The sequence below is a fragment of the Ipomoea nil genome, unplaced genomic scaffold (assembly GCF_001879475.1).
Source record: "Ipomoea nil cultivar Tokyo-kokei standard unplaced genomic scaffold, Asagao_1.1 scaffold3172, whole genome shotgun sequence".
NCBI lineage: Eukaryota > Viridiplantae > Streptophyta > Magnoliopsida > Solanales > Convolvulaceae > Ipomoea > Ipomoea nil.
The window spans coordinates 749,442-767,315 of record NW_017619600.1 but is presented as its reverse complement, the minus strand read 5'-3'; the positions used below and the strand labels follow the sequence as shown (position 1 = coordinate 767,315).

The following is a 17,874-nucleotide window of genomic DNA, read 5'->3' as shown; positions in this document are numbered from 1 at the left end:
ACGCCATTGTTAACCCCCGCGCGCTGCTCTGGAACATTGAACCCGTACAATGTTAGCACTCGACCAAAACTTTTATATTTCCCATTGCTAAGCAGGTATTCTTTCTCCTCTGTTTCTTCACTTCCTCTGGTTATCCGGTAAACACGCACTGCTCGGAACATCTCTGCGCGCAAAAGAACACAAATTCAACGAATTCCGCCGTTGCAGTACATGTGCACACAAAGCAAACCAAACAAGAAATCGATCGAGAAGAAATCGATGGAGGAGAAGAATACCATTGTATGCGAGAAGGCTCTAGTGGAAAAGAAACCCCAGCGAGGGAGAGCAGCGGACAACCTCGTCGCCAGACGGGGACGTTTGGGGTTCCTATCATCGCCGCCAGCCATTTGAGACGGAGAGCTGAAGCAGAGACGAGGGAAATCAGAAGCGATTCGCAATCTGGGCGTCAACGAAAGAGTCCAAAATACAACTCACCAGTTCAGAATGCGAAGTCCCAGCGAAAAATGCTCACCATCCACCGACGTACACCATCTAAAGTACCTAAAATAACCCTGCTAGTCCAAAATACACTTCAATCAGCGAAAAAAAAAACTATTAAAAATGATTAAAGATGAACCGTAAGATTAAATAAAATAAAGGGCTTAGATTGGTTCCTAGGTTCTTACCTAAAGATAAGTTCCTACATGATTGTTATTCTATATATATATATATATATATATATATATATATATATATATATATATATATATAAAATTCCGGACCTAGCCCGGCTAGCCCGGCACGAGACTGGCCCTGAACATTATGGGCCGGTCCCGAGCTGTGCTAACCGAGGCCCAAGCCTGGCGCGGGACCGGGTTTTGGCCACCTCTAGCATGAAGCCTGTGCACTGGTCAACGGACTGTTATGCCATGGACCCGTGTCCACCTTGTAAGGTGGACACGTGTTCAATACGACGTTGTTCTGTAATTCGGGAGTAACGGTGTTGTTAGTGGCACTGTTTTACCTCCAACAATCAGATTTTTTTTTTTATTTGTCAAAAGAATTCAGCGACATCAAAAATTGTGAATATACTGTTATGTAACTGTGAATATAGAGTTTTGCAGTTGTGAATATAGAGTTCAAAAATTATGAATATAGAGTTCAAAAATTATGCACATAGAGTTTTATAATTATAACCATAGAATTCTGTAATTGTGAATATAGAGTTCAATAATTATGAATATTAAGTTCAAAATTTATATACATAGAGTTCATTAATTATGAACAGACTTCTAGAGTTCAAAAATTATGAACATAGAGTTCTATAATTATGAACATAGAATTCTGTAATTGTGAATATGGAGTTCAAAAATTATGAACATAGGTGTTCTATAATTATGAATATAAAGTTCAGTAATTATGAACACATACTTCTATAATTGTAAACATAGATTTTGGGAAGGAAACTTCCGAATTTAAAGACAAACGATGTTAACGGCGAAAGAAAGTAATTTTTTTTTAAATTTACACGGTTCCACAGCATAATTTGCCCTGGACAACACCTACACTGGCATACAGAGTTGTCCGTGTCGTGAACACAACCACACACGTTGTGTTCATAAGCATGAGTGGTGGGCAATTGGTATACACATATATGCGCAAATTATGCCGTGCAACCATGATGTGCACCATGCATGATGCACATGGTTGCAAAAAAGGCGTTCGTCTTAAAAAAAAAAATCATTTTCAATTGTCGTTAATGACGTTATGCTGTGCTATATATCCAGAATTAGTGAACTATATATCCAGAATTAGTGAACTATATATCCCCACAGGTTACACGTACTTTGTTTTGGATTATGGCAGTTCGCTGCGTCTGTGTATTCAGGATGAATAAACTATATATTCAAAATTAATGACCTATAAATTCAGAATTAGTGAACTATATATCCAGAATTAATGAATTATATATATAGAATTAGTGAACTATGTATCCAGAATTAATGAACTATATGTCCAGAATTAGTGAACTATATATCCACTCCCGTCAATTGGAGTTAAAAAAAAAAATTTAATTGGTGGAGTTAAACGGTGCCACTAACGGCACCGTTACTCCACCATAGTGAAATGACGTCGTTCGCAACCGTGTGCACCATGGAGGGTGCACACGGTTGCACAGCGTAACTATTGACATACATGTGTGCAAATGCATAAGCCCATGTATAGTCAAACAGTCTTGCGTGCATGAACGGTCTATACTGTATGTTGATATTGATAAAAGAAAAAATATGAGACAAATAGTGTGCACGACGTAGATAATTTGTGTGCACTAACCGTTAAATGATCATTTGTGTAGGTACAGCTTTGTATTTGTGCCATTCACAGGCGTTGACAACCACAAAGAGTGCATGACATTTGCAGCAGATCTAATAACCAGAGAGGACATACAGAATCATATGTGTGGCTGTTTGAGAAATTCATTGAGGCAATGAGATATGCACCGAATTGTGTAATAACGTAACAGACGAGGACCCGACAATGAAAACAATAATCTCTCACAATTATTCCATCCTTATGTTTAAAATATTTTTTTTTTTTTTGAATGTTTATGTTTAAAATATTTAATTAAGTCTTTATTCCACACACGCACACTTGAGAACATTATTTCATGGGTCAAATTTGTGTGGGATCGTCTCACGGATCTTCATTCGTGAGACAAGTCGGGTCGGGTCGGATCAATATGCAAACGCAATACTAAATCATGAATAAATATTTCTTACTTATAAGGGAAAACATAGGGGGCGTTTACTAACTTGGAAAAATGGAGAATTCTCCAAAAAAATGGAGAATTGGAGAAGTGGAGAAAGGAGAATTGGAGAACTTGTTTACTAAATCTATTCTTCCAATTTCAATCTCATCTCCATTCTTCCATTTCTTATACAATTTTGGAGAAATGGAAAACAACATTCTCTAAATGGAAGGATGGAATAAAACGCGGGTGAACAGTAAAATTAAGTAAGGTCGTTGGTTCGAATCTAGCTTACGACAATTTTTTATTACTCCTTCTAGGGTTAGTCCTTCTCTTCTTTCTTTTCTTCTCTCCCTGGACTGACTGTAGTCTATCGCCTCCCTCCCCTTCCCATCATCTCCTTCGCCTTCTTTCTTTCTTTTCTCCTCGTCTCCAGTCCTTTTTCTTCCCATTAGCCTTCTTTCCTTTTACCAATCGTTCGCGTAGCAGCCTTCCTTCACGTACAGCAAAGAGGAGCGTAGCAGCACTCCGACAAGCCGCACAAGAACTCCGGTGACTCTACCGTCTTTGGTGAACCTTGCATCTCAACAACTCAACACGGACTCTCCAAAATCTTCTGTAGGATCTTGTCCAAGTCCACAAGTAATTATCTAAACCTATTTTTATTTATTTTGATGAATGTTATCTCATATCTAATTTCTCTATTACTTACAGAACCCCATTTTGAGGTTCTGATTTGAGAACCTCAAAATGAGGTTCTGATTTGAGAACCTCAAAATGAGGTTCTGATTATAGAACCTCAAAATGAGGTTCTAATTGTAGAACCTCATTTTGAGGTTCTGATTTTAGAACCTCAAAATGAGGTTCTAACTGTAGAACCTCATTTTGAGGTTCGGTTTTGAGAACCTCAAAATGAGGTTCTGCTTTTAGAACCTCATTTTGAGGTTCTGATTTTAGAACCTCAAAATGAGGTTCTAATTGTAGAACCTCATTTTGAGGTTCCAGCAGAACCTCATTTTGAGGTTCTGTTTTGAGAACCTCAAAATGAGGTTCTGCTTGTAGAACCTCATTTTGAGGTTCTGATTTTAGAACCTCAAAATGAGGTTCTAATTGTAGAACCTCATTTTGAGGTTCCAGCAGAACTGGAACCTCATTTTGAGGTTCTGATTTTAGAACCTCATTTTGAGGTTCTGATTTTAGAACCTCAAAATGAGGTTCTGATGTTAGCTCAATGGTAATGTTCTGATTTTAAATGAGGTTTTGATTTTAAACAAGGTTTTAATGGAAATTGAATAATTAATGAAAATTGTAGATGAGTAATTTACGGAATACGCATGACGAAGATGCAAAGTGGTTGGATAGTACCTTGGTCGTTTTTCTTGATATTTTATACGATAGGATCAAACGGCACCCTAAGATGCAATGCACAATTTTATACGGATGCATGATGCTATGGACCAATTATTTACCGAATATGAAAGGGAAGACATGGAAATGCCTAGTAGTAGTGGAAGCAATGGTGGAAATGATCCCATAGAATTAGATATGTCTCAACAACATGTTATGCATGAAGTTCGAGAAGACATAGCAAATGCTATATGGGGAGATTGTAATCAATGATGTTCTTGTTTTATAACCAAACTATGTGTAATGATTATAACAATTACAATTTATTTAGTAATATATTTTTATTAATTTTCGTTAGTTTTACACATTTAGTATTAATTTATTGCATTTTTTTATTTTGAAGTTTGAATTTGTAAAATGAAATTTAAAAAATTTGGAGAAATGAAAAACTGGAGAAATGGAAATGGAAAAACAGAGAAATGGAGATGGAAAACTGGAAAAATGGAAAAATGGAAAAATGGAAAAGGAAAAACAGAGAAATGAAGTAAACGCCCCCATAATATTTTTGTAGACAAATGTAATACTTTTATAATTTGATTTAAATACTTTTTTTAATCAAAAGTATACGGAGTATTATATTTTCCTTTATAAGAATGTTGCACTTATAAAGGAAAATGTAATACTTTTACATCAAAATATAAAAGTACTACATTTTTTCCTCAAAAGTGTTACATTTTTTCATATAAGTAATCAAATGTGTGCAACTTACTTAGGATCAAAATTGGAATAATTTCAATATCATATATCAATTTTGGTAAATTTTAAAATTCCAAATTAAAAGTGAAAAAATAAAATTGGCTTATTACTAGACCCAAAATTGAACTTATATATATATCTGCACTACGTGTGGCCTTCACACTCCATAATGGCAAATTATGTTGTGCAACCATGTGCATCATGCATGGTACACTTATAAATGTTTTATTCCTGATTTAGTATTACATTTTACAATATAAGTATTATATTTTATTTTGACCCGATCCATGGATCGGTGAGACGGTCTCACACAAATTTTTACCATATTCCTTTACGCATTTTTTCTCACTGTTGATTCTGATCTATTAGTACGATTAAGTTTAATTTATCTATTATTTTCTTTTCTCTTTGAAAAAAAAAAATAATGATAATTAGTAAATAATAATACAAGGCACAGTAAAAGATTGTTGTTTCTCATGTCGTCTACAGATATGGGAATTGTATCACTTACAAGTTATCAACTCTTTCTGTCTCAATGGGGGAGCACTCCTATACTAATTCATCAATTCCGTCTCTCTCAGTCACTTTTGTGGCCTGGCATTGATTTAAATAAAAGTTACTATCATCTTTATTCTCACAGTCCGATTCATACTCCGCTTACCAAGGCCAAGGGGCATGTTATACAATAGTTATTATCCACATAGTTGTGAGGATCATGATCTAAAAACGTCATTTTGCGTAAAAAAAAAAAAAAAAAAAAAAAATTATGCGACCCATTGCAATATACATTTTTTTAACTCATAATTTTCATTATTTTAAGACATAATGTATATTATCTATCCCAAAATTAAATTTCATATTTTAATTCATAATGTATATTATTATAACACATAAAATACATTATTCTAATACATAATAATGTACATTATTTTAACACACAATGTACATTATTCTAACTCATAAAATTCAACAACGTCATTTTGAATCGTGGGACCGTACACAATAATTTTCCCATGTTATATTACTTGATCCAATCAAACCATTACTTAATGGGGTGGTTGCTCATAACTTTCATATCCCACATATAGTATATATTAAAATTATTTCTTTTAATCTTTTCATTAGTTAAAGTGTGACCCATTGTAAACCTTAAAGACTCCTTCCTTCGAACTCGTAATTTGCTTGATACAAATTGTCAGATAAGTGATTATCACTAACCTAAAAATTATAATTAGTAGTGAATTCATAATTTATTTTATTATACTTGCGTAGCAATCAGCGCCACGTTTTGATGGCATGATACTAAACTCGATCCTCAAAACCTTCGCACAAAACTATTCAGGATATATTGGTAAACATTGGAGAAGTCTTACAATTTTCCTCACATGTACCACCTAGACACTCGGCACTTGTTTATCATTCACTCATTCATTCTGTGACTTACACTTTATACTCACACGCTTAGCTTTTTTGGTCATTTTACTCGGTTGATATTGGTAATTTTACAATTCAAAGGGGAGAATTTAAAATATATTTTTAGGGAGTCTTTAAAACTTAAAAGTTCATTATATTCAAAAGGAGTGAATTTTATATTTGGTCATACTGTTATATGGGCCTTTCCAATTTTAGTCCATCTTAATTAATTTTTTTACATTACAACTAATGTTATTAAAAGTGTTTCAATTTTAGTCCATCCTTACAATTTCCATCAATATGTCGTGTATTCCTAGGTATTTTCGTCTTTCTTTGTTTTTGTCTCTCCTTTAAGCTTTTGACTGTATTTCCTTTCCCTTTCCCAGCCAAGTTGCGGAGACATCTTCTGGTGTTCTTGGAGCCCAATTTTGTGATACTTTCCTGCGTTCTTCCGGTGGCCGACTGGCCGGTGTCTTCTTTCTTCTTCCTCTCAATCTTACCTCTACAAATCTGGGCGGCGGCACCGCTTTCTTGATAAGGTGGCTGGGGTGCTTCAAGCTTCTTCTTTTGGTGTTTCGGAGTGGCCCTTTGTGTTCTTCCCCGCCGCTGCTGCTCGCGAGATTCGTGGCCTTAGCTTGCTTGCTGATCAAATTTCAAGAATGTGAGAGATCGGCAGAGAAGAAAAGCGGCAGCAAGTCCCTGGTGAATAATCTGACGAAGTTGGTTTTGCTGGGAATGCTGTTTTGTTTGTACACTTATAATGATGTTCCTCCTAAGGTCTTGTTGGTGTTCCACTGCTGGCATATCTACTTCGTCTTGGACTTCTCGTTGACTGCGGTGAGCGCGGTGGTCCGGGTGGTGGCCAGAGTGGAGCTGGAGCCGTTGTTTGACGACCTGCATTTGGCCACCTTGCTGAAGGGATTTTGGGGCCAGAGGTGGAATCTCATGGTGATCAACATCCTCCGCCCCGCCGTGTACACCCAGTCCCGGCGGGCACCGCCCGGTTCCCGCCGCAGAAGTGGGCGGCGCTCTCGATGGTGGTGGCGACGTTCTTAGTCTCCGGGATCATGCATGAGGTAATGCTCTACAATATTGGGAGGGTGAAGCCCAGCGGAGAAGCCATGTGCTTCTTCCTCATCCATGGAGATTGTTTGGTTATGGAGATTGGCGCCAAGAAAGCCATTAATGGAAGGTTTTGGCTGACAGGAATCGTTTTAGGGCCACTGTCACTCTCCTTTGTCATCCTCACCTATTTTTGGCTTTTCTTTCCTCCAGTTTTTAGGAACAAGCTAGATGTCAAAGGATGCACAGAGGTTCTTGCCTTTATCCAATTTGTTAAGCTTAAAAAACTAGATGGGTAGAAGAACTCGTCCGCAATTTGGCTAGGAAAGGGAATGGAAAACTAGTGAAAAGGGTAAAGGAGAAGCTTCAAACATAGAAAGACGAAAGTACCCCTAGATTACACGACCAACTGGCAAAAATTCTAACGATTGACTAAAAGTGGAACACTTATAATAATAGTGGTCGCAATGTGGCAAAATTAATTAAGGTAGACTAAAACGGGAAAGACACCTATAACAGTAGGACCAAAAATGGAAATCACTCTATTCAAAATCCATTGATCTTTTATAACCGGTTTTTAGGGGCGTATTCAATCAAGACGTTTCAAAGCAATAATTTTTAATGACATTCACAGAATCTTTGTAGACTTTCTTAAAATCTTTTAGAATTATATTTCATAACTTTGTACAAATCTATAAAAGTCTGTAAGATAAACATTTATAAACTTTTAAAATCTTTTTTCATATTAAAAAGTTTACAAGAATCTTTAAAAATCTAAATTATTGGATACATCCTTACAAAAATTTCATAACATTTATTAATACATTATATGAGTAAATATTTAAGGCATCGTCGGTGTATAGAAATTATACAACTCCATTGAACCAGAATGTGATATGTCATTCAGTAAGTCATTTTCTACAAATATTCAGTAAGTCATTTTCTACAAATATTAATAATCTTTCAATTATTAAAATTAATTTATTAAATAATTAAGCTGTATTCATATATTATTAAAAATATTATTAAGCCTAATTAAATTATGAGTTTTTTCCACTTTTGATCCCTCAAACTTTACTTGTGCTGTTAAATGGGATTCATGAGTTTTATTTGCTTCATTCTCGCGTATCTCTTGTTCGAAGCTCGCGAGGGAAGAACAAAAACACACAATGGAGGAAACAATGGGATTCATGACGAAAGCTCATAAAGCATGTGATTATGTGAATAAATATGGCAAGTCAGGCAAGGATGGACCTCTCAAGAAGAAAAACCTTTGCAAGTGTTAGTAAGGAAGAAAAGCTTCCATGTAGAACTCACAACAAACAGCGTGCAAGAAGGTTTGGGCCATACATGCAGGATAAGCAAAGTGTTACAGTATTAATTTATTTAGGGCATTATTAGTTAATTTGTTTAATCAATTCAGTATTGTTATCATACAGATTTCGAGGCGGCTAATCCACCAACGGATCTGGAACCAGAAGAAGCATTCATCGCCTAGTGGAGCGAAACGAGCTAAGAAGCAAAAGACAAGCCATGAGAGGACTAAAACTAAGGTTGCCTGAAGGATCACATCCTGCGAGTGGGTGAGCTTCTTCATGGAATCAAAGTCGAAGATAGTGCTACTGCCAGGGAGGGAAACGGAGTTGTAGTCCACGCCGGATTCCACATTGATTGGACCCCAGTCGGCGAACAGCGAGCAGCTCCGGCGAGCAGCGTTGAACACGTAACCAGGGTTGCACGCGCACAAGGTTCCATTGTACCGAAAAGAGTTGCTCGGACACTGCATTTTCTCCTCCTTCGACTACTTCGCCTCCTCGGCGCGGCGATATCCGCGGCACGGCAGATGAAAATGGAGGAAACAATGAAAAGTCTAGGGTTTTTGTTCTTCCCTCTTTGCAGAGCTTCGAACATAGATAGGCGAGAATGAAGCAAATAAAATATTTCTTATATTTTATTATTTTACATAGGTTTAAATGACTAATTTACCTTTAAAATAACAACGATTGTGTCTAATTCCATTTGATTGGCCAAGTTTTTGGTCGGATGGGACCAAATATGAAAAAAAAAAAAATTTAAAGTTAGCACTTATTATGTACGAAATAAAAATCATGAATTCCATTTGACAACACAAATAAGAGGGATCAAAAGTGGAAAAAACTCTTAAATTATCATATAAACGACGGCTAAAGCCTTAGAGGTTCAAAGATGCAACTATTCTAATCTTCACCCATCTATATATATATATATATATATATATATATATATATATATATATATATATATATATATATAGAGAGAGAGAGAGAGAGAGAGAGAGAGAGAGAGAATCGCACTCAAGTGCGAATGCTTCGCCCAAGCGCGAAATAGGAATGGATTCTATCCGTCCACGTGTCCAGATCTAATGGATGAGAAACACTGATTTTTTTAAAAAAGCGCGGTGGCATTTTCGTAGATAATTGAATATCGAAGTGCAAGTAAAATGTATTACAAGTGCATGTAAAATGTATTATAGGTGCAAGTAAAAATTTACACTGAGCATCAATACTAGTTGCACCTATAGTTATAAGTAGTTGCACCTATAGTTCTAAGTAGTTGCACACAGAGTTATAAGTAGTTGCACCTAGGTGCATGAATGTTTGCGAGTGGTTTTCAGGGGTATTACTACCCGCTGAACTCAGATCAATGAATGTTAACAATGCAAAATTACATTCACTTATAGGTGAAAGTAGGTGCACCAATAGTTATAAGTAGTTGAACCTATAGTTATAAATAGTTGGACCTATAGTTATAAGCACACCCAGGTGCATGAATGTTTGCGGGAAGTGAATGCTAACAAGGCAAAATTACATGCACTTATAGGTGAAAGCAGGTGCACTTGTAAGTGATTTTACTTGCATTTCGATGTTCAATTATTTACGAAAATGCCACCGCATTTTTTTAAGTTATTAGATCTGGACACGTGTCGCGCGCTGATTCGTTCGCATATTCCTTCCTGTGCACTTATTCGGACCTGAGTGCATCCCTATATATATATGTATATATATATATATATACACATATATATGTATATATATATATATATGTATATATACACATATATATGTATATATATATATATGTATATATATATATATATATATATATATATATATATATGTATATATATATATATATATATATATATATATATATATATATATATATATATATATATATATATATATATATATATATATATATATATATATATATAGGCTTTGGTTCCCATGAGGTCCCTATTAAAAATGAGATCATGAGGCCACATCACAACCATTAACTCATTTAAAAATGATGGATGAGATTGAAAGAGTTATATCAATTAATTAAGGATAGATTTTAAGCATAAGGAGAAAAGAGTAATTGTGTTAGTGTGGTTATTTTTGGTTAGAATCATAATGTAATAATTAGCATAGTAATAGACTAAATATGAATGGTAATAATATAATCAATATATCTTTTTTATTAGAGAATTAGACTACCGCTGAATTGTATTTATTTTGGATGGAAAACATTTGCCTAATTTGATTGTTGGTGTGTGCATGTATGTGTTTGGGCTTGTGCATTAACTTGTTTGTTTTTTTTTTTGTTTTTTTTTTTTTTTTGGTAACGTGAGGGGAAATATTTGTAAAGCCATAAAAAAATGGTAATGGGAAGTCTGTGCATGCTGTTGTTATGGTGTGTGTGTGTTTATTCATCCTACCAATGGTAATAATTAGATATACTTTGTATTATGATATTTTAACGTTCAAATAATGAATGGTATTTTACACTCCTACAGAGCTTGCAAACGGCGCATAAGAACACAGGTATGTATATTTGTAAATTTTCTTACGTTAATGTTGCGTTAGTGTGTGCATTTGTATAGTAGGGTGTGTGCGAATTTCTGGTAACGGAACTTTGCACCACCTTTTTTTTTTTAGGTAAATACTACGTAAGTCTGTGCATTGTTGTGTAACGGCATGTGCAAATTCGCAAACGGTAGATTTTTTTAGAGTAGGGTGTGTGCATTTATGGTATATGGCGTGTGTTTTTTTTTTTTTTTTAAATTTTATTTAGGATCGATCGCACAAGCCACAATGTCGTGTGCATTTAGGGTCGATCGCACAAGCCACAATGTCGATGCACACACCCAATAAATCCAATGCACAAATCTCACCGCCCAGAACTATTTTAAAAACACCTCAAAACTATTAAAATGACAACCATTTCCCACACAGAAATGCACACACCATACCCTCCCTCATCACAAACCCACCTCCACACCCACTAACAGGTCCAATAACAGAACGAATACCAAAGTTAGAAATTAGCGTAAGAAACTAATACGGAGTAGTCAATATTAAGAGTGTTGAGATTAGATCCAATGGTTGATATCTCATCTTGAGTAGAAGCAATCCTTGCCTATAACCAATAAAACCGTAGCCATAATACCTTGAAGACTTTGAGGGGGGGAAAAACATATGATACTATTCTAAATTTCATTTTCCTCACAAACACCAAATTCTAGCGACAAATTAAATATCAAATAATGAGAACCGAATCACTGAAAAGACCTCCAGGGTTTGGAACGAAGCCTCGTTCATGGCCATCTCGACTTCATATCTTTTAAGCTCTTACTCTATTGATTCCTTGATCTGCATAGCTTCTTCGATGTTCGCAGTCGCAGCCTCGATCTCGGATCGAAGCTCTCCAATTCGGTTCTTCGGATTCGAGATTCTCCACTTTGTGAGTTTAGAAGCATTCGTATACACAACTCAGTCGTCCAATCCTAAAAAAATTTCACTCACATTTACTTTCTCGAACAGATTTTAGAGAAAAATTCAAACGTCAAGTGTATGAAAATTAGCGATATCACCTCCTTAAGATTTTTCAGAAGCAAAGTCACGAATCAGAGTTAGCAGTTGCTTCTGCGAATCGCTTCTCGCCATCTCCGTTTGAACTCCGAACTAAGTGCTCCATTTCATTTTGGTGAAGGGATAATCTGCGAGCCGCTGGAACGCAATGTTTGCGAGAAGAATGGCGTGCAGCGAGCCGCTGGAATGGGATGTTTGCAAGAAGAATTGGCCTCACAGCTGCAATACGATACAAAAGAATAAAATGAAAGGCAAAATGGTTGCCGTATAATTTGCTGCTAACCAAGAAAATTGCCTAGAATTCTTTGTTGAAGCCAATGAGATCTACTCGCAGCCACACCAAAAGCTACTGTCCAAATTTTACTCGTTTCACCGCCGGAAACAATGAACCACCGCCTGTAATTTGAAGCACACCCCCACAAACCCAAAACCCCCACCGGAAACCCAGACCCCCGCCAAAAAAAAAAAAAAAAAAAAAAAAAACAGGCCACATAAGAATAAAAAAAAAAAAAAAAAAAGAAATACCCAGAACATCATCAGAAGAGCCAGTCATGGAGAATCCAAGAAGAAAACCGATAACAGGGAGGGCGGCGGCAGAGAGCGACACTGGAAGCCTGGAATACAAGGAGTTCGTGCACCTCCGATTATTGTTAAGAAGAATACACGCACAAGGAAATCTCCTAAAATAACTCATAATTCAAATTGGTAAATAATTAATGATAATGAGAAATTATTACAAAGCCCTCAAACATAATAAAAAAGCTTGATCTGGCCTCTAATCACAATCGCACAAAACCAAAAACCAACGCCCAGGATCGACCCTCACCGGACCTCATTTTAATTAGGTACCTCACCTGATCCAAAATATATATATATATATATATATATATATATATATATATATATATATATATATATATATATATATATATATATATATATATATATATATTTGAAAAATAAAGACTTTCATTAACATAAATCAGAACTTAACACATTACAAATGATAGGAGGAGGATTGTGTAACCACTCCGAAGAATCAGACATAGAACTGGACTGCCTAGCAAGAACATGGGCCACCTGGTTCGCTGATCTTTTAGCAAACGAAATAAACACATTACAAAAACCATTCAAGATGTGTTTAATATCATTAATAATGAGGTGAAAAGAGGACACTCCACCATTTGATTTAATACTCTGGACAACTTGCAGAGAGTCAGATTCAAGCTGAATATTATCCATGTTGTGTGTCTTCAACCAGCTCAAGGCTTCTCGAATTGCGATTGCTTCAGCTTCCCTACGAGTGAAAATACCCTTCCATTGAGCTCCCCTTGCTGCAACAAAGTTGCCTTCATCTGTTAGAATATTTTATTCTAATGTTATTGTGGTCCATGTATTAAAGTGGTCTGGACAATTAAAATCCCGTTGTGATAGGTAATGGGAATAAAATATGTAACGGATCAAGGGGTTATTATTCCCCTCTCTTTGGCTTTCAATATGGCTATTTAAGCCTACTTAATATTTGGTTTATGGCCATTATTGCCATAATTCCAATAATCAATATTGGAATGTAAGTTATGTAAAGAAGGCAATATAAAAGGGCATAAGCATTTTCCTATCCTATCACTGTGAAAACTAACGTGAAAGACCAGAGGGAAAAGTATTCTGAAAAAAACTCTACAAACTTGCATAAAGAAGTTGTGAAGAAGAAACGGTTAAAAGCTTCATCATTCTTTCATGGAATCAGGTTAGTACTTTAACGCTTCCGATTAAAGTATTGGTTAAATCATTCCATGCCTATTGTTATAGTTTTACATGTGGTATCAAGAGCAAGGTTAGGTATAATGATTTACCAATTTTGTTTTGAAATTTGTGTATATATATGTGTGTTAATTTCAATTTGTGTATATGTATATATATGCGTTAATCTTGTATTGAAATTATTTATATACATATTATGATTATATACATATATTAAAATTTTGACGGATTAAAAATAATCTTGATGAATCAAAGTTTAATTATCAAAATTTGAATCGTTCCGTCATCGGCTAAACGACCGGACCGGTCGTCCGTAAGCCAACCGTGTTCTCCAGCCTTGCGGCGGGAGAAGGAAAGCAGTTTTCACTGCTATTTCTCCAGCGCAAGGCTGGAGAAAACAATTTTGGGCCGTGAAGGGCTCTAGCCAATTTGGCTAGAGCCCTAGCCCAATTTTGTTAAATTATATATATTATACAATAATAATAATAATAATATTGTTATTGATATGGATGATAATGGTTTGAGAAGAAAATATTTGTTGGATTCATGAATTATTATAGTTTGGTGATTCGTGGATTTGTATGGTTCTCAAATTATTATTGATATTGTTATTATTATTTTTTTAATCTATTGTTGTGAGGAGCCTGTTAGTCACCAAAGTGGCCTAGCTAAGTGACAATTAGATTAAAATATTAAATTTTGTATACTTAAATTGTTTTTAGTCTATTAAGGATTCTGAGAGTCACCAAAGTGACCATGTTATATAATATTTGGACTAAATAAATATTGTGTATGGCAATAAAATTCTATTTCACTCATTAAGGATGTCTATTTTTTTTTTCTACCTAGATGGAGATAGATGTTGATTAAAAATAGAATTTATGTTGCCCAAATCATTGAGATGCCTTAGATGACAATTACAATAATTATAAATTATATTTCTATGAGATTGCCCAAAGGTGAATCACTACAAATAATTTATAATACTTAAAGAATATGATTTTAGTGCTTTGTCAAATAGCTTTGTTTATCCAAAGATGACTTGGTTATTTGACTAGTACTTGATTATCATTATTATTGTTTTATGTATTGTTGGTATCTATTAAAAGTTATGTAAAGTCTGAATTGGTTATACGCTTAGCATAAAAGCATTAAAGTGTAAATATGAAATTTCAGCTTTTGCTCAATTCTCGGCTTCAATGAATGCTGTTGTGAGGTTCAATGGCCTCAATTATCAAGACTGGTATGAACAAGTCCAATTCTACTTGGGCTTAACTAGACTAGACCTTTCCTTAAACACAAACGAACCTGCAGCCCTCACAGACAAAAGCTCGCAAGAAGAGAAGGAATATCATGAAGAATGGATGAGGTCCAATAAAATGTGTTTAAACCTCATGAAGATTACCATGGCAGAAAATATGAAGCCGATGATGCCAAAAGTGGACATTGCATCTGAATTTCTAGAAACAGTGAAAGAGCTATCTATGTCTGAAATTGCAGATAAGTCAATTGCAGGGAACCTGATGACGGAACTGACTTCTAAGAAGTTTGATTGGTCTATGCCAATCCATGATCACTGCGATCAAATGGCCAATATTGCAGCAAAATTAAAGGGGATGGGGATGGAGTTGTCTGAATCATGGCTAGTTCATCTAGTCATTAACTCACTTCCACCAGCAGAGTTTGGACAGTTTCATGTGAACTACAATACTCTTAAAGAAAAATGGAGTTTTAAAGAAACCAAACATTTGCTGGCTCAAGAGGAAACGAGATTAAAGAAGTTAAGAGATCACTCCATCCACTTCACATCTCAAGGAAATTCAAGCACCAATAAAAGAAAACCAGGTAAAAAGGGCAAGACCCAACATAACACTCAGTTGGGTCAAGCCCAGAAAAGAGTCAAGTGCTTCTTTTGTAAAAAAATGGAGCATTTGAAGAAAGATTGTCCGAAAAGAAAAGCTTGGTTTGAAAAGAAGGGTAATGATTCTATCTCTATGTTTTTTTGAATCAAACCTTATAGAAGTACCAAACAATACCTGGTGGTTAGATTCCGGTGCTACTACTCATGTCTCTCATATTTTGCAGGGATTCAGTTGAATTGATTCCCATGTGAAATTTGCTCCCAATTTCAATTGATTTCAATTTCTCTGAAACTGGCTCCCAATTTCAATTTCTATGAAATCGACTCCCAATTTCAATTTCTATGAAATCGGCTCCCAAGTGCAATTGCATCTCAATTGCCACCCAAGTGAAATTGCTTTCCAATTTCCACTTGTAATTGGCGCCCAAAGCTTAAAATAGCGCCCAACTCCATCAGATTAATTTAATTTGACTTCTCAAATTTTACCTTGTAAAATTGTTAATGGTGAGTTTCAAACTTGAGCCATTTCGGATAATATATCAAACATCATCCACTTCGTCCGTACAGCTTAATTTAAATCTCCAATCACATTTGATGTACTTCTTTCTTTCCATAGATGCTTGATCTCCAAGTCAATTTCATGCATTCTTCCAACATTAATTTTCTTCACGAAAATTCTTCTGGGATATCTTCTTTGTGTAGCATTGGCGTGATTTCATATCTTTCATCTTCTTCATCAATTTGCCATTTTCTCCAGACAAATTCTTGATTTTCGGCTTTATATCTTCTTCTACTATTTTCATGCATCTTCCTCTGTTTTGCTCTTTTCATAATTAAATAATTTCCCGATCACGGTCTAAGACTCTACTAGACCTATAAATAGAATTTGGGGGATCTACAAATACAAATTTGGCATATCAAAACCATTACACTTTATTCCTAACAATTTCCCCCCTTTTGATAATGCCAAAACCTATACTCAGTCATTGGCTTTAAGTCTTTGAAAAATAATCTTTTTGCTCAATTTTATTTGAAAAAGCCAAGATGAGTTTAACAAATGGTTTTCTAGACACAATCAAAAGAAACTTGTGAATTAAATTTTTAGACAAGCTCCTAAACGCATCTTGAATTATTTTTATTTTGATCATCATCAATTTTTAATTTTGTCGTGCGTTTGACATATTTCTTGTCTTTTAATTCACGAAAGTCTAATTACATTAAAAAAAATAAAATTAAAGACTCAAAATAGACCATGGGAAATTATTATTGATATATTTCGAATTTATAGAGAAAAACGCAACAGAGGTTCGAAAATAGAGAATATCAGCTTAAGAGAATTTTCAGATTACCTTCTGGGTTTCTTCACACCAAAGTCTTTCTTCAGAATTTCCTTGACATGTTCTCTGAGTTTGAAGAAATCATCTTTGAACTTTGCATTCTGAAATTTCTTTGTAAGCTGTCCGGCCATATAGTATCCATAAGCTTCTTTGATATTGTTGCCCGGAAGAACTCCGTTTTCCCACCATAAGACACATTCTTCGAAGCTTCTTTCTTCTCCAAGATTCATGCCCATATTTCTGGTGAAATCTCTTAGTTCATACCACATCTCGGTTCTTTTCCTTTTGCCTTCTTCTTCTTTATTCTTTTCCGAGATCCATTGGGCTTGATCGGCGGCAGGCCATTTCTTGATCATGCTTGGTAAATTTTCCTTGGTCCATATTATTGTCTGAGTGGCGGTACCTTTAGAGCATTCAAACCAGCCACGCTGTTCAGCAACCTTCGATGTACTCGTACCAAGACTAGGATTCGCGAACTGAGCAAAACCAATCTGAGATGGTCCTTGTGAGGATTGTCCGCGGCTTCGGCCTCTACCTTGAGTAGACACTACTGGCTGTTGTTGACTTCCAAGAATAAATTCTTGTTGTTGCAAAGCCATGTGACTGAGAATTTCTTCCCCCCTTTTGGCGTTATCAACCAAAAATGCTAGGGTCTTAAAATCTCGGTCTTGGTTTGCCTTCACAGTTTCAACACTGTTGTGTGTTTCAATGGAAACG

General features: G+C 35.5%; 1 protein-coding gene across 1 annotated transcript; it reads left to right on the top strand.

Annotated features, from left to right (window-relative positions):
- Positions 1 to 15,158: 15,158 nt before the first annotated feature.
- Positions 15,159 to 16,061, top strand: LOC109168059. The gene is made up of 2 exons (XM_019317113.1): positions 15,159 to 15,804; positions 16,045 to 16,061. The coding sequence occupies exons 1-2, from the start codon at positions 15,159 to 15,161 to the stop codon at positions 16,059 to 16,061; spliced, it is 663 nt and encodes a 220-aa protein (XP_019172658.1).
- The last annotated feature ends 1,813 nt before the right edge of the window (positions 16,062 to 17,874 follow it).